At 42.6% G+C, this 18,784-nt stretch overlaps 1 protein-coding gene across 4 annotated transcripts in view; it reads right to left on the minus strand.

The window, feature by feature from the left end:
• PHF10 (PHD finger protein 10) overlaps nt 1-18,784 on the minus strand; it is an 87,284-nt gene that overhangs the window by 36,436 nt on the left and 32,064 nt on the right. For 2 of the 4 annotated variants that reach the window (XM_083176282.1, XM_083176284.1), the window contains 4 exons: nt 18,539-18,691; nt 16,093-16,202; nt 6,953-7,112; nt 2,944-3,093 (listed from right to left, as the gene is read on the minus strand). In XM_083176282.1, coding sequence (XP_083032408.1) covers nt 2,944-3,093; nt 6,953-7,112; nt 16,093-16,202; nt 18,539-18,691 — 573 coding nt within the window. Of the gene's footprint in view, nt 1-2,943; nt 3,094-6,937; nt 7,113-16,092; nt 16,203-18,538; nt 18,692-18,784 lie in introns of all 4 variants that reach the window. The other 2 variants (XM_083176281.1, XM_083176283.1) reach the window with 1 other exon arrangement.

Consider the following 18,784-nt stretch of genomic DNA (forward strand, 5'->3'; position numbering starts at 1 on the left):
TCATTGAAGCATCAATGTTCACAATTTGAATGTACCATGCATAATGTTTTTTGCACTGTATGACGCTCTGTATGCCTCCCCACAGCCCGCCCCACGTGACCGCAGGCCAGCCCCGCTCTGATGCGCCGGAGGGATGACACTGTCAATCACGGTGACGTCATCACGGCGCGATCGCACCCGGAAGTCAGCCCAGCGGTCCCGGAGAGTGAGCGCAAGCTGCAGGAGGGGTAAGTCACTGAGCCTTTATAATTCACTTGTATTGCACTTGCTTGTTGTTATACCCATTACCTGTCCTGACGAAGGGGGAGACCCCGAAACGTAGACGGACCATCTGACTGAATAAACAGTCCTTTATTTTCACTACCATCAAGACCCTGAGTGCCCGTTCTTTTCCTATTTATATATATATATATATATATATATATATATATTGCGGCCTGCTTAATATGAGACACGCATAGTCTTGCATCTTCTGATGCATTAATGGGTAATTTGTCTTCCACAACCTGAAGCCATGGCAGAATAGCCTTTGTGGCTCAGGTCGCAGCCACAGTAGGTCTTTGGACCGCTCCAGTGAGGGAAAAGATGGCTTTAATAGAGTGCTCTAAGCGCCTATCCATGGGATCCTTTAGAGAAGATCCCGTGGTGATAGAGAGGACAGATTGTTTAAACAGTCATGTAACATGGGAATCTACCAGGGGAAGAGCTTCCCACAATTTGCAATCTTCTGGTGGCAAGGGGTACCTGGCTAGAACGCTCTTAGAAAAGGAGGATTTCTTGCCCAAAGCCTCCCATTGGTCAGTACGGATCTCCATTAAGTGGTCCGGTGTGGGAATTGGTCTTTGATAACCTTTTGTTTTTTAAAACATCCCTGGGCTTTGCCACTGGTTCATAAGTGTCAGATGAGAGCACTAGTCGTATTGCGTCAATAAGGGCTGGTACATCCGCCATATCCGCTTGTACTACAGGTGTCCCTAACTCTGGTAGAGTGGGATCCCCGTAACTCCCATCAGCTTTGTCACCATCTTCATCCCCATTATCATCATCCTCATCTCCTGTAGTGTCATCATCTAACAATTGGAGTAATGGGGCAGAAACACTAGGTAACTGGTTTCTGACAGATGTAGTTGGCAGTAACTTCTGCATAGCCACCGATGTCTGTGCAAGGGTTTGCACCGTGGTCGTCAGGGTATCTACTCATGGTGGAGGAGCCTGTACAGCCGGTGTAATTACAGGGGGCCTAGAGATGGCAACTATGCCACAAACTTTTAAGACTTCCTGCACTTAAAATGTGTTAATATTGTTTTGATCATCACCTGCAGCCAGGTGCTCCAGCTTCCTGCTGGCACTAACAAAAAACGGATGAGCTAGGCATGCAGGCGGGGTTATATGGGAGAGGAGCCGTGCATCCTGGGAAACCTGAAAGCTTCGCTGATTGTTGCCACGGTCCTCAACCGCCTACAACCAAAATGGCACCCTGTGGGACCATGGAACCCGAAGAAGAAAAACAAATAAAATACGTTTATTAAAAATATCCTAAAATTTTCTATTTTACAGATAGATCTCCTTCCATAAACATATCGGGGACACTTACAACACAGAAACTCACCTATGCAGGAAACTGCCCAATAAAATACACTGCACAACGCAATGTGTTGATAAAGCCGATTAGGAACCTTTAAAATGTAACATTAAATGGATTGGGATCATTTGGTCTACAGCAAGTTGGATAACAAGCATTAGGTCAACACCGTTAGGTCGACCGTTCAATAGGTCGACACAAACATTAGGTTGACAGTGTCTAGGTCGACAGTCAAAAGGTTGACATGGGGTTTTTCACTGTTTTTTTTACCCGAATGTAGTCACAGTCGACATGGAAACAGTTTCCAGTGCACCGCATCCGCTCACAATGCTTCGGGCACCATGTCAACTCGTCGGTTCAAAAAACAGTGAAAAACCCCATGACCACCTTTTGACTGTCGACCTAATGCTTGCGTGGACCTAATTACCTGTCGACCTAGACCCATGTCAACCCAATACTTGTCGACCAAATGACCGTATCCCCTTTAAATTGCCACACCACGCGGACAATGTAGTCACTCCGGAACATCAGTACAGAAGATGCAAACATAGACTAGGTTCTGTGCACATGGGATCCTTGCCATACTGGTTATATGGGGGCTCACACGGGCCGAAACATTTTTGTGGGCATCTCCTTATTATAATGTGCAAGTTTTAAGGAAGACCATCTAATATAGCTCCCTGAGACTAAGGTTGTATGCCTTTCAATAGTAGGTGACCACTAGAAATACTGGTTTATAAATACATCACCTGCATAATCTAACTGGTGGGAGAGTCTTCACAATGACAACACAGTGTGCTGTGGCTAAACAGGACAAACAGAATTCTACTTCTCAAAATAAATGTCATATTAGAGAGTTACAGTTGTTACTAAAACACCATATTGCCATTGTCAATAACATATCATCATTTCAGTCTTGAAAGGGAAGAAATAGACATTAGTTAGTACCAAAACGCTTTTGTAGTGAAGTATGAAGACCAGCCTGGAGAGCAAAGGAGACCTTAAACCTTAACACCTGGTACTTGGATTTGTCTTTAAAAGCCCAAAAGGAATGAGTTCAGTAGCCACTCCAAAGTAAAAGGTTATTAAAAGGCCCCACGTGAAAAAAAAAAACAGAAGCAAAAACAGAAGAAGTAGAACAAATGACAGGAGAAGGGCAAGATATACTTGGGAGCGAAAAAAAAAATTATAAATGTTAGATGCAGGGGAAAAAAAAATATAGAAAAAAAAATTAAAAAAAGGGACCATAAAAAAAAGTAACGAAGGAGTAATATGAAAAATTGAAATGTGAAAAAGCAAGAATAATTCAAGGAGAAAGGCTGGTCAGTAAAGAAGCTGAGTCAGGGGCTTTTTTCTTCTACCTTGTACCCAGTGGTTGATTTGGACCCTACAGAACGTTTGGTGCTCTCCTTTTTTGGGGTTTTTTCTTTCGCCTTCGGTTTTCCTTGCACAGATTCCTCCTTGACATCCTGCAAGTTTTCACCCTCTGATACATTCCCAGATGAACTGTCCTGAAATGACAAAATATTTTTGTGAGTTTTGGTAAACAGGATCTCTACCAGCAAACATCTGTGGCATCTGTGCTTTGAATTAATGGAGATTAAGACTGGGCTCATTCATTGCACCTTCCAATTTCTGTGACCAAATTAAGGACTTCAACCCACTCCTGGAACAGTGTCTGGAGGGATTTAACAGAGGCAGAACACCTATCAAACCTAAGGCAAGTTCATGGAAGACATAAACATGCCATAACTTGGGGATGCAGTCATTTGGTCTACAGCATGATGGTCGACAGTCATTAGGTCGACATGGTTCTAGGTTGACGTCATTAGTTTGACCATGTCTAGCTCGACAGTCAAAAGGTTGACATGGGGTTGGTCACTGTTTTTTTTGAACTGACGTGCCCACAGACGGTATTGCACACCCTACCATCCACTAGGGCGTGGTGGGAGAATAAAATAGTGTGCCGAGCGTTGCAAGGCACCATGCCCGAAGCATTGCAAGCGCAGCAAGCGAGGCGAGGGGATGCGGTGTACTTTAAACTTTGTCCATGTTGACTGTGTTGACATTCAGGTAAAAAAACAGTGAACCAAATAGTGTCGAACTAATGACCTTTCGACCTAGACCCATGTCGACCTAATGGTGTTGATCTAATAACGGTCAACCATCATGCTGTAGACCAAATGATCCCAACCCATAACATATCCTATCAGTTTCAGGTGCAGCTGGAACTGGGGTGCACTCAGATAATGGTTTCAACTGCAGTAAATGCAACAGACAGTGGGGAAGGAGACTAAGATGACTGGGGTCCAAGTTACTAGGGGATACATAAATTAGCACAGTAAATAATTGCTTACTGCCACCATCTCTGTTCACCCCAGGGTTGGGTTAAGTAAAAGTAATTGTCCAACTGTATATGCCCCCTCTTCATAAACTATCAAATGATGTCCCTTTATAGGAGGATATCCATCAATTACTTAAAATTCAGACCACACCACTTTAGCACCTTCAGAAAAGTACAGATGTGTCCTCCTAAATCCTTGCCGTAGTCACGTTAATCAGCCCTTCTTGTTGCCCTTAATCGTGGGTGTGATTGCTAATGAAGGGCATTTTTGTGCATGGTTTCCCCTAAAAAAAGGAGTCTTATTCACATTGCTATGCCAATACGACATAAAAGCTGACTGATTATTAAAATGATATGCGGCATGCCTATATTCTGTGTGTGGCTGCGGCTGTATCTGCATAGAAAAAGCTACGTTAGTGATTTCCTGGTAAACTCGATAGCATAACATTTCATATGCAGATACAGCCAGTGTCACACATATAATATAGGCATGCTGCATATCATTTTTATCTGCCTGCATGACTTATTCCCAATAGCGATGCAAGCAAGATGCATTTACGGCAAAACCATAGCCCAACAATAAGCGGAGGGCTACCTCTCGCCAGACATCTCTCTGTGCATGGCGTATTTAGGACAGATGTAGGAGGACACATCTGTACCTGAATTAGGTTACCAGCTTTAAGTTATGGTGTGCATCCTAAGGGTACGACTTTATTTGCTGAATGATCGTAAGTCTTTAATTCTGCTAAAAAGAACCTGCTCTAAAATGAGAATACAAACAGCCCATAACAAAAAGCATAAAAGCAATCTTTTAGTAAAAATAAATGCAAAAGGTCCTCGTGTAACAGCAGAAGAGTTTGTTATTGTATCCTACAATCTGAAAATCTTAACCATTTGAGTGCCAAGTGAATTTGTTAAAATAAGTGCGAAAATTGGCAAGCAAACATTTTTATTCATCATAATGTACAGTAATGTTTACCTTATATAGGAAATGTAATCTTTATTACACAATTTTTATTTGAATTTATATAACAAATGTGAGCGACACTGGCATTTTTAGCGGATATTTTGAACATCTCTCACAGAGATGTTGGCACTCAAAGAGTTAATAAAGAGAACATAAGCAAGTTCTGTTTATAGCGATGATTCTGCACATCAGACAGGAAGACTAAGGTGATCGCAACTTTGCTTTCTACTACAGTAATTCCAGTTCTCCGCCAATCTCAACATTTCTTAATACCTTCATTTTAGATTTCTCCTGACATATTCTACGGCCACATTAGGGATGCCAATCCCAGGGCATTTTTTTCATTCCCGGGATTTGGGATGGAAAATTACTCATCCCCAGCATTCCCAGGATTGGCATCCTTAATTTAACAAAAAAACAAACAAAAAAAAAAACGGAACCCGTTTAGTTAACGTAGTGTCCTATTCACCGTAGTAGGATCGCATCGCATGCGATTTTCGTGAGATGCAATGGTACTTGTGCAGCTTCACGGCACCCCTTCCCACGGATCGCATTGCACCACACGCAAATTGCATGCAATGCGATTTAGCACACCCCCACTATCCATGTCACCCCAAAGCGTGGTGAGGGGACGCGGTATGCGTCCTCCCGACCTGTTCATACCCCCACTATCCACATTGGCGTGGAGTTGATGTTAAAAAAGTGTGGCGAGCGCAGCGAGCCACCAAGCCCGACGCGTGGCGAGCGTAGCGAGAGGATGCAAATTACTTGACGCGTATTCCGCGTCCGCTCGCCACGCTTTGGGCTCGGAGGCTCGCCACATATAAAATCAACTCCACCCCGACGTGGATAGTATGGGCATGAACAGGTCGGGAGGACGCGTACCATCCTCCTGACCTGTTCTAATGTATTGCTTATTCACATTTTACTTGATTTTTACATACTAATGTGCAACTTAAAATTGGGTACTTGTTTAGATCTGCAGACTACTTTATTCTATAATATATGAAGGGTTATACCTACATGTGTGGTAAAATTTACATAATTCTTCAATAAAACAGACAGGTACTTGTTTCCTAGCACTGCGCCCACGATATTCAGTCGTATGGCATTGTATTCAATTTAAAATTGTATACCATTGTATATGGCAAACAATGGCATACAATGCAATGTGATGCGATTTTAAAAATTGTATATACAATTTTTAATTGTATAAGCACCTTAATAGGGGCTTACAATGTTAAATGCACCCCCCACGCCACCGCCACTATGAACGCCAACCCGAAGTGTGGCGAGCGCAAGGGTTTCTTTTAGTATTTTCAAATAAACTTTTTATTGATGCAAATCCACACAATGAAGTGAAAATATTTATTATAAAATAAGACTGTTCTGAGCAGCAAACCTGAATCTGATGGTGATAATGGGCTACCAGGAATACCAGGTGGGAGTGTTAATAGCCCATTATCACCATCAGATTCAGGTTTGCTGCTCAGAACAGTCTTATTTTATAATAAATATTTTCACTTCATTGTGTGGATTTGCATCAATAAAAAGTTTATTTGAAAATACTAAAAGAAACCTTTATGAGTGTCAACCCACCATTTACATCGTGAGTACGGGTGCGTGTCACCTAGTAGAAAGATACCCAGATACGTGTGTTTATTCATTCCCCATAGAGAAAAATACACAAGAAAAAGAAGAAACAAAGAAATTAAGGATACGAATATCTTGGAGAAAAATATACCTGTCTCGACGTTAAGGGAAGTACTCTCCGTTTTTTATGCTTGGCACCCTTACATTTGCACAGCAGATTTGATCTATGCCCATAGGAAGAGCGCCTAGTATTTGAATCCCATCTGTACATATACGTGTTTATTCTCCAGGGGCATCTAGGGTGAGACCCCAGGGGATTCAGAAGGCCGAACTTCCGATACATCGAGCGCCACGTTAACCTTCACTCCAGTTTTTTTTCCTAAGTTACACCAACTGCACAGTCAAGTATAAATCCAACATTATATATAAAAAGTAAATGTAGAAAACCCACACATTGCTGTCTTACTGAGGTTCCCTTGGTTTTTTTCTTTTCACTGCGCCCTTCATCAATATCATCAGAATCTCCATCACTGTCAAGAGCCAGCAATTCAGGGTCCAGAGGATCCAGTGGAGGCTCAAACAAGGCTGTGTTAAGGGGCAAGTACCGGAGCTCATTTGGTGAATATCTGGAAAGCAATGCAGTAAAATACATGTTGTGCATGAACACCGGAATACATCAGACATAAGAAATTGCTTTAAAATACAGGAGAGTGCAGGGGCCAACTAATCTCTGCACAATCTAAGAGCAAACTTAAAAGTTTAGTAGCTGGGCAATGGTCCCCAAAAATACAGACTCTAATATATCAGTGGTCTTTAACAGAGATCCCTGACATAAGGTTTTGGGCTCTGCTGCGCCCAATACGCAGGTCGTGGCCCTCAGACTGGGTTTCTCATTTGTGAGGCAGGGCGATTCTGGAGGAACCAAAGGCTGGCAGTAACCGGTGCGTTGCGAGGCATACTGAAGACATCAGAATTAGGTCAGAATGAAGTGGACAATGTGCTACCAGGGAACAGGCCGAATGCAGGTATGAAAAAGCCAAAGTTTGGAACCGGGAGTCTTAAGAAGCAGTACCAAGGAAGCAGGATAGAAAAATCAGATAGCTCAAATAAGAACACATGTAACTATGCCGGAGGTTTTAGCAGAACAAGCACTGTTGATCAGCATCTTTATATGATCATGTTATGGCACGGCTGTCCCTTTACATTTCAAACAGGGCAGTGCATGTGTATGGACGGGTGCTGGAATCACCATAAAGGGGAGAGCTGCCCAGAGCAGCAGTCAAGGAGAGGGGAGATGCCGGTGGTCCCAGCAGCAGCCAAAGAGAGAACATGTCAGGAACTCCCTAATAGTTTGTTTTTCACTCCAGTGTGAACTCCTCAAAGTGTAATTAAATATATTGTCCAGCAACACACAGGGAGTTTAATGCTACCCAATTCCCTCCTATTTAACCCCTTCCCGACATTTGACGTACATTTACGTCATGGTCGGGAAGCACTTCCCGACACATGGCGTAAATGTACGTCATGGATTTAAACTGTCACCGCGTCTATAGACGCGGTGACAGTTTCAACATGTCAGCAGACATGTCCGTGCATGCCCAGGGGGGGCTGCGATGCCGCCCCCCCGTCGGCGATCGCTGTGATTGGCTGTTCAGTGTGAACAGCCATTCACAGCGTTTTCCTGTGTCACCGGCGAATAACGTTCGCCGGTGAAACGGGATCGGAGGTGATTGGTGCTGTAAAGTACAGCACCAATCACCGCGGGGTGTAAGGGTGACACTGGTGTCACCCCACCTCACCCCGCCCGCCCCCAAAGGCCGTGATTGGTCCGTCGGACCGACGGACCAATCACAGCCATGGAGGGGGGTTTAAACTAACGGTGACTGCACTGCAGACGCCATTCCGTTCTGGAATAGCGTGCAGTGCGGTCACCGTGCCCACCTGCCGCCATATACTGACCAGAACCTTGCTCCATACTTACCTGATCACTGCTTCATCACTGCTTGATCACTGCTTGATCTGTGCTTGTAGTGTGCTGGATGCTTCCTGGATCCTGTTGCTACTTGTGCCTTCCTGTGCTGTGAAATTGTGCTGCTGCAGTGTAATAGCTAGATAGAGAGATAGATAGAGAGAGATAGAGAGAGATAGAGAGAGATAGAGAGAGATAGAGAGAGATACTGTGCTGTGAAATTGTGCTGCTGCAGTGTAATAGCTAGATAGAGAGAGAGATAGAGAGAGATAGAGAGAGATAGATAGAGAGAGATACTGTGCTGTGAAATTGTGCTGCTGCAGTGTAATAGCTAGATAGAGAGATAGATAGAGAGAGATAGAGAGAGATAGATAGAGAGAGATACTGTGCTGTGAAATTGTGCTGCTGCAGTGTAATAGCTAGATAGAGAGATAGATAGAGATAGATAGAGAGAGATAGAGAGAGATAGAGAGAGAGATAGTGTCAGAGAGTGCTATATTTTGTGCTGCTGCAGTGTGATATAGTTATAGATAGAGATAGAGAGATAGAGAGAGATAGAGAGAGAGAGATAGATAGAGAGGCCTAGTGACAGAGTGCTATATTTTGTGCTGCTGCAGTGTGATAGTTATAGAGAGATAGAGAGAGATAGAGAGAGAGAGATAGAGAGAGATAGTGACAGATTGTGCTATATATTTTTTATATAACTGACTGCTGCCCCCTCCTTTTGTGCTGATCAGTATAAATTAACTGATCAGCAACTTTTTGGGGGCGCAGGTTTTTTTTTATATATAGATATACCTGTCAGTGCTGCTGCTGCAGTGTCATAGAGTGATAGATAGTGAGAGATAGAGAGATAGAGAGAGATAGTGACAGAGAGTGATAGAGAGTGCTAAATTTTGTGTCTGCTGCCCCCGCCTTTTGTGCTGATCACTATATCTGAGGTGATCAGCAACTTTTTTGGGGGTACAGAGGTTTTTTTTTTTTTATATATACCTGTCAGTTGCACCAAAGGTTGTGCACCTGCTGCCCCTCACTGGTAATCAGTGTCGCATCACTGATCACCGTTTTTTTTTTTTTTGTGGGTGCTGTGTGGTCTTTTTTTAATTTTTTTTTTACACACACTGTGATTTTGTGGGTGTCCTGTGGCCACTGTGCGCTGATCAGTGACGTACATCACTGATCAGCTTTTTCGGCACAGGGTTGATCTATTTTTTTTTTTTTGATCAAATTCCTGTTGCCTTTGAGCGCTGTTCAGTGACAGACGTTACTGACCAACATCTGTGCTCAATTTTTGGCGCAGGACCTTTTTTTTTTTTAACCCCTTCAATTTTTTTTTTTAACCCCTTCAATTTTTTTTTTTGGTATAAAGTATTTTTTTTTTCTGCACTACATACACATTACACACTACATTCCCCCCAGGTTGAAATAAAGTTTGTACCCCCCCCTACACTATACACGTGTTGAAACATTTCACTACCAGTAACACAAAAATAAAAATGGCATCCCAAATGTCCTCCCAAATGTCCTCCCAGTCATCCAGGAGAATGTATTCAGTGGAGGAGGCATATGCCATGCTTGCTTCTGACTCTGACACAGCCAGTGATGCAAGCGGGGAATTTGAAGGATTCGTCTTAAGCTCCTCTTCCTCCTCTGGTGATGAGGGACCCCCTCAAAGACGCCCCCGTAGAGCAGCTGAGACCCCCCCCCCAACAATTGATCTCGTATGGACCCCACCACCAGACAATTTTGAGCCCCAGGTTCCTGAGTTTTTGGCCATGCCAGGAATCCAATTTGATTCCACAGGTCTCAGAGAAATTGACTTTTTCAAATTATTTTTCTCTGATGATTTTATAAATTTAATGGTGGACCAAACTAATTTATATGCCCAGCAGTTTATTGCTCAAAACCCCACGTCATCATTTGCTAGGTGGACCCCTGTAGATGCAGTAGAGATGATGACGTTTTGGGGTCTGGTGTTTCATATGGGCATAGTAAAAAAGCCAGAAATTAGGCAATATTGGAGTACAGATGTTCTGTACAGTACTCCATTTTACCGTATGGCCATGACCCGGACTCGATTTGAGACAATTCTTAAATTTATACATTACACCGATAATGCACAGTGCCCGCCCAGAGATGATCCCACCTTTGACCGGCTATTCAAAGTCAGGCCGGTCATTGATCATTTCAGTGCCAAATTTGAAGAGGTGTACATCCCTGAAAAATTTATTTGTATCGACGAGTCCCTTATACATTTTAAAGGAAGGGTTAAATTCCGCCAGTACCTTCCCAGTAAGAGGGCAAGGTATGGCATAAAAATGTATAAACTGTGTGAAAGCACCTCAGGGTACACCCACAGGTTTAGGGTTTATGAAGGGAAGGATTCAAGAATTGAACCGCCAGAATGCCCCCCCTCCCTCGTAGGTGTTAGTGGGAAAATTGTCTGGGATTTAGTGCACCCCTTCCTGGATAAAGGTTATCACCTCTATGTGGATAATTTTTAACTTTTACACTAGCATCCCCCTGTTTAAGGCCCTTGGTTCAAGAGGTACAGCAGCTTGCGGTACTGTGCGCAAGAACCAAAGAGGCCTCCCAAAAACGCACATTGCCCAAGTAATGAGAAGGGGTGAAAGCAGGGGAATATGCAACGAAAATATGTTGTTGGTCAAATATAAGGACAAGAGGGATGTCCTTATACTGACAACAATTCACGGAGACAGTACCACCTCCGTCCCTGTACGAGGTACCAGTACCCACACCTCAAAACCTAATTGTATCCTGGATTACAATAGGTACATGGGCGGAGTGGATCTTTCAGATCAGGTACTGAAGCCGTACAGTGCCCTGCGGAAAACAAAAATCTGGTACAAGAAGGTGGCCGTGTATATCATCCAGATGGCACTGTATAACGCTTACGTGCTATTCCGTTCTACCGGCCAGAGGGGGACATTTATGCACTTTCAAGAGGAAGTCATATAGGGCCTAATATTTGGGAACCAGCAGGCAGAGGGCCCCAGTACTTCTAGTACTGGCCCCCGTATTGTACCAGGGCAGCATTTTCCTGATGAAATCCCCTCCACTGGAAAAAAGGGCAGGACACAAAAAAGGTGCAAAGTTTGCTATAAAAAGGGAATAAGAAAGCAAACTATTTTCCAGTGTGACACTTGCCCCGACAAACCCGGCCTATGTATAAAGGAGTGTTTTAAAATATACCACACATCTATGGAATATTAGGTTCATAATTTCACCGTGCTTCGGGGGTCTTGCTAATGCCACATAGCACCCACCATTCATTCCACCAGAATCTGAGCCGCAAAATCCAAAAATCACTCCTTCCCTTCTGAGTCCTGCCATGCACCCAACTGGTATTTTTTGGTCACATGTGAGGCATTGCCGTACTCGGGAGAAATTGGGGCACAGATTTTGGGGTGCTTTTTCTCCTTCATTCCTTGTGAAAATGAAAAATTTTAAGCCAGAACTGCATTTTTGTGTAAAAAAATGTAATTTTTCATTTTCACTGCCCACTTGTATCAAAATTGGTGAAACCCCTGGGGGTTTGAAATGTACACTATACCCCTAGATGAATTCCCTGAGGGGTGTAGTTTGCAAAATGGGGTCACTTGTGGGGGGGTTCCACTGTATTGGTGCTTTGGGGGTCTTGCTAATGCGACATAGCACCCACCATCATTCCACCAGAATTTGTGCTGCAAACTCCAAATATCACTCCTTCCCTTCTGAGTCCTGCCACTTTTTGGTCACACATGAGGCATTGCCGTACTCGGGAGAAATTGGGGCACAGATTTTGGGGTGCTTTGTCTCCTTCATTCCTTCTGAAAATGAAAAATTTTGAGCCAGAACTGCATTTTTGTGTAAAAAAATGTAATTTTTCATTTTCACTGCCCACTTGTATCAAAATTGGTGAAACCCCTGGGGGTTTGAAATGTACACTATACCCCTAGATGAATTCCCTGAGGGGTGTAGTTTGCAAAATGGGGTCACTTGTGGGGGGGTTCCACTGTCTTGGTGCTTGGGGGGTCTTGCTAATGCGACATAGCACCCACCAAAATTCCACCAGAATCTGAGCTGCAAAATCCAAAAATCACTCCTTCCCTTCTGAGTCCTGCCATGCACCCAACTGGTATTTTTTGTTCACATGTGAGGCATTGCCGTACTCGGGAGAAATTGGGGCACAGATTTTGGGGTGCTTTTTCTCCTTCATACCTTCTGAAAATGAAAAATTTTGAGCCAGAACTGCATTTTTGTGTAAAAAAATGTAATTTTTCATGTTCACTGCCCACTTGTATCAAAATTGGTGAAACCCCTGGGGGTTTGAAATGTACACTATACCCCTAGATGAATTCCCTGAGGGGTGTAGTTTGCAAAATGGGGTCACTTGTGGGGGGGTTCCACTGTATTGGTGCTTTGGGGGTCTTGCTAATGCGACATAGCACCCACCAAAATTCCACCAGAATCTAAACTGCAAAATCCAAAAATCACTCCTTCCCTTCTGAGTCCTGCCATGCACCCAACTGGTATTTTTTGGTCACATGTGAGGCATTGCCGTACTCGGGAGAAATTGGGGCACAGATTTTGGGGTGCTTTTTCTCCTTCATACCTTCTGAAAATGAAAAATTTTGAGCCAGAACTGCATTTTTGTGTAAAAAAATGTAATTTTTCATTTTCACTGCCCACTTGTATCAAAATTGGTGAAACCCCTGGGGGTCTGAAATGTACACTATACCCCTAGATGAATTCCCTGAGGGGTGTACTTTGCAAAATGGGGTGACTTGTGGGGGGGTTCCACTGTATTGGTGCAACATAGCACCCACCATTCATTCCACCAAAATCTGTGCTGCAAAATCCAAAAATCACTCCTTCCCTTCTGAGTCCTGCCATGCACCCAACTGGTATTTTTTGTTCACATGTGAGGCATTGCCGTACTCGGGAGAAATTGGGGCACAGATTTTGGGGTGCTTTGTCTCCTTCATTCCTTCTGAAAATGAAAAATTTTGAGCCAGAACTGCATTTTTGTGTAAAAAAATGTAATTTTTCATTTTCACTGCCCACTTGTATCAAAATTGGTGAAACCCCTGGGGGTTTGAAATGTACACTATACCCCTAGATGAATTCCCTGAGGGGTGTAGTTTGCAAAATGGGGTCACTTGTGGGGGGGTTCCACTGTCTTGGTGCTTGGGGGGTCTTGCTAATGCGACATAGCACCCACCAAAATTCCACCAGAATCTGAGCTGCAAAATCCAAAAATCACTCCTTCCCTTCTGAGTCCTGCCATGCACCCAACTGGTATTTTTTGTTCACATGTGAGGCATTGCCGTACTCGGGAGAAATTGGGGCACAGATTTTGGGGTGCTTTTTCTCCTTCATACCTTCTGAAAATGAAAAATTTTGAGCCAGAACTGCATTTTTGTGTAAAAAAATGTAATTTTTCATTTTCACTGCCCACTTGTATCAAAATTGGTGAAACCCCTGGGGGTTTGAAATGTACACTATACCCCTAGATGAATTCCCTGAGGGGTGTACTTTGCAAAATGGGGTGACTTGTGGGGGGGTTCCTAAATTTTAGCATCTTATGGTGCCTAGAAACCTACATGGTGCCTAAAAAATAATCTCATAAAAAGGAGGCTCCAAAATCAAGTAGGTGCTCCTTCTATTATGAAGCCTGTGGTTTGGTCAACGTGCACACTAGGGCCACATATAGGATATTTTTGAAAACAAAAGAATTGGGGGAATCAATTTTTAGTCACATTTCTCTAGTAAAATGTACTGTGTTCCTTAGAAAAATGTATTAAAATTGCAAATCTGCAAAAAAAATGAAATTTTGAAATTTCACCTACACTTTGTTTTAATTCCTGTGAAACACCTAAAGGGTTAACAAACTTCCAAAATGCTGTTTTGAATACTGTGAGGGGTGCAGTTTTTGAAATGGCATCATTTATGGGGGTGTCTCACATACAAGTCCCTCAAAGTCACATCAGAACTGAACTGGTCCCTAAAAAAATCAGTGTTTGAAATTTTCTTGAAAATTTGAGAATTTGCTATTCATATTGTAAGCCTCCTAGTGTCCAAAAAAATTAAAAGGAAGTTGAAATAATGATGGAAACATAAAGTAGACATATGGTCTATGTTAGTTATTAACTATTTTGAGTGGTATGATTATTTGTCTCACAAGCAGAAAATTTAACATTTTGCAAATCGCTAAATTTTCCATTTTTTCACGACATTTTGGTATTTTTCACAAAAAAACACAGACTGTATCGACCCAAATTTACCACTAATTTGAAGTACAATGTGTCACGAAAAAACAATCTCAAAATCACTGGGATAAGTAAAAGCAAAAAAAAGTTATCCCCACTTAAGTGAGACATGTCAGATTTGAAAAAAATGGCTCTGTCAGGAACGCAAAAACTAGCTCTGTCAGGAAGGGGTTAAAACACACACAAACAATTTTTTGCCATTTGAACTGTTGGTGCTTCAAATCGGGTATGGAACATAGGATAGACAGTACATAGGTGAGGGGTAGCTAACTCCAGTCCTCGAGAGCTACCAACAGCTCACGTTTTCCAGCTCTCCTCGCAAGTGCACAGGTGCACTCATTACTGACTGACACATTTTAAAAGATCCACAGGTGGAGCTAAATACTTGTGATTCTGGGGCAGATTTATTAAGCTTGGAGAAGAGATAAACTGGAGATAAAGCAGAGAAAAGGTAAAAGGAGATAAAGCACCAGCCAATCAGCTGTGTTTGAAAAAGACAGTTGGGAGTTGATTGGCTGGTGCTTTATCTCCTTTTACCTTTTCTCCGCTTTATCTCCAGTTTATCTCTTCTCCAAGCTTAATAAATCTGCCCCCCTGTGAGGAGATCTGGAAAACAGTAACTGTTGGTAGCTCTCAAGGACTGGAGTTGCCTACCCCTGGCCTCGGTCAACATTCATTTTTTTCAACTTTTGGTGTCAATGTCAACAACTGAACACGTGGACCCAAATTAGTGTAGTGTGTACCCACGCATGGCTCGCCTTGCTCATCATGCTTCAGCTCAGGTCCCTTACTCTGCTACAACTGCACTAGGCACACTGTACTCTGCCCAATCAGAGTCTACATGCAGGGGCAGATTGGGAACTAAAAGTGGTCCTGAAAAATTTCCTGAAGTGGACTCACGTGAGCAGCACCAAACCAACACCAAAATGGGCAGGATTAATACATCACTACATCTGGGTGGAAGCCATTGGTTTCAATATACTTGCCAGTCATTACTATAAATTCCCTGAAGATCACATATATGCCCACCCCTCCCCGTGGAGCCCAGAAACTGTCACACCCCCAGATAGCACCCACTTATGTCTTTGTAACAGATGTCACAATGGATATAGATGGGTGCCCGCCTTAGATGAGTATTTGCAGCATTGGGTGCTCTGTAAACTTGCAGAGTTGTTTGTGTGGATATTAACATATAAGCCCCCTCAAAAAAAGTGAAAAATTCATGCAGTCCTTCTAACTGTCGAACCATATATTTGTGACATATCATCCAAATGTGCTTTAAAGCTATGGGCTAAATTGCCAGAATCACGCCCCTTTTTGAAACTTGCAGGCTATTACATAAAAGGCAGATAAGTAAAGATATACCTTTTATAATACTCTTGAAACTGTCCAGGTATGAGGGATACAGGATAAGAACTGACTTTTGTCATATCAGCAGGTAGCATTTTGTATTTTCCCTGAGGCACTTGGATTACCTATTATAGAATAACAATATAGAATAAGGACACCGCAACAAAATCAGATAACACTGCATAAGTGATTATCACTAGATAGAAATCACAAATAAAATAAATAGGGATATTAAAAGCTTCACAATGTTTATGGAAAAATGATTGTGCAAAACACAGCGCTACCTTTTTGAACACACTATAACCTTTACTCCTAATAGTGATGGCAAAATAGATATAATAACCCAAAATAGTATACTTTCATCTAGGGATGCCAATCCCGGGGCATTTTTTTCAATCCCGGAATTCGGGATTAAAAACGCCCAATCCCAGGATTGGCTTCCCTAATACAAAATCCCGCCCCGGACGCCCGCATATTTATTTACAAGTGCGGTGCGGCCGGGGGGATGCAGCCTGGGCGTGTAGGCGGGAGGATGGTACTGGGAAGAGGCGATTGCAGGCAGCCTGGGTGAGTGGGCGGTCTCATGGAGGCGGCGGGAGATCAGCGCAGTGCGCACAGGATGAGGCGGCTGTTGTGTGGCCTGTGCAGCGTGACCTCTGACGTCGTCATTATGCACAGAGCCGCACTGCCCGGGACAAGAGAAGCTGGACAGCGTCTGAACACCTACTCAGACGCTGCCCGGCATTAGACTGCGCATTCGCAGTCTAATCACAAAACCCCAGGATTGGAAACTCCAATCCTGGGATAGAAATCCTGGCGTTTTAGGGGCCAAATACAGGGATCCCACACCCTACTTTCATCCAAAGATTGGAATCAGATCATCCACACAACTATCTCCCCTATTTCGGGTGTGGAGATGATAGTGTGTTCAAAAAGGTAGAGCTGTGTGTTGCACAATAATTTTTCTATATTTATGTATCATTTGGTGACTGACAAACATGAATATTGTTGCAACAATAGCTACATATCCTTATATTGCGCTATTCACAATGTTTGCCACAGATAGTAATTTAAATTATCACAGCATAGATGTGGGACATAACATTTTATTCAAGACTGTAACCGCAGAAACAATTACTCTAGGACACAATTAATCAAAGTTGGCCCTCAGGACCCCAAACAGTGCATGTTTTGCAGGTCTCCTCACTGAATCAAGTGAAATAATTAGCTTCACCAGTGGAGCTTTTAAACTGTGTCAGTCAGTAATGAGTGCACCTGCCGGGTGACCTGGAAAATGTGAACTGTGTGGGGTCCTGAAGACCGAGTTTGAGAACCACTCTTCTATGATATAAAAAGGCAATACATTGGTCACTGCAATTCTTCAATTTAACAGAACATGATGTTTACAAAAAAAAATGAAAATATCTACATATATAAATAGAATTAGCCAATATATTTTGTAATGTTACAAACGGTAGTTTTTTACACAAGACGAAACATAAAAAACTCTAAGATTGTGATTCTATAGTCACAATCATTGTTAATATGTATGACAAATTCCAAAGTGCCTGACAGTCAGAGTATTTGTGAGAGTGACAGTGAGAGTATTTGATAGCAGTCACCGTGCTAGCGCACAGAGCTAAACGTGTTAACTTAAAGATACATTGGTAAAGTTGTGTCATATAATCCATCTTGCCTCAGCTCAAATGTCTAAAAAGTGTAAGGATTTACCCAAGTCCTTTCCAAGCATGTACAGGTGTGTCCTATTTGGGCCATATGGCAAAAGACACCTGTGCTGACCCATGGGTAGCGGACCGTGTTGTGCACTGTAACATCACTTTTGTGTCTGTGCTTGCAGTATACAAGGTACTTAAGGTGCAGATAGGTCTCAAAGTTGAGGGCTAAACAAGGCTATTTTTGGCTAGGTGTATGTGCGCACACCTGTTCTTTGGAAAGTTGGCAAATTACACCATCCAGAAGGCCGGATTCATAGAAGTTTTTTAAAGGTAATAAAAGGGGTCATTCAAGAAGACATGAAACCAATGTTAGGGGAGGGGGGTGGGGGGTCAAATAGACTTAAATGTGTGAATGTTTTGATGCTTATTCAATTAAGAGTCCCTTTTTCTCACCCGGTAAATAGTTTTTGGTGTGAACATATAGAATCCGGGAGACGTTCTCAGACCTATGTGTTAACAGGTTCACGGCACTTGAAAACAGGCATCAGAGATTTATTTTAGGGTCTGCTCAGACCCGGAAACAATCCTGTTACTGCATTTTGCAAGGTGACTTCAGGACAAATTGAATAATCCCAGGGGGATCAATTAGGCCATGGTTAATTACCACAGATAACTGAATTTCCCCCGTAATGTCTTTATAAAGTCCTTACACAATTAAACACATATTGGCAAAAATCAATTACACACAATACAAACTCAATAAATCACAAAATGTAATGTCTTACATGCGTCTGTAAATCAAAATACGCTCTTCTCTCTTCCATTCTTTCACGATTTAAATTACTATTAAACTCTGCAGCTTTCTTGGCAGCTTTTTTAATGTACTCTGGGACTTTGCTTGCCTCCACTTTTTGTGTGTTCTGCTGCTGCTGTTGTTGCTGAAAAACAGGAGTGTTATCATTAGATATCTAATCATATTCACACAATCTAAGATGAAATAAAAATAAAATAAAAAAAGAGGAATTTGCAGT

The sequence above is a fragment of the Crinia signifera genome, chromosome 3 (assembly GCF_055691185.1).
Source record: "Crinia signifera chromosome 3, ASM5569118v1, whole genome shotgun sequence".
In the NCBI taxonomy this organism is placed as follows: domain Eukaryota; kingdom Metazoa; phylum Chordata; class Amphibia; order Anura; family Myobatrachidae; genus Crinia; species Crinia signifera.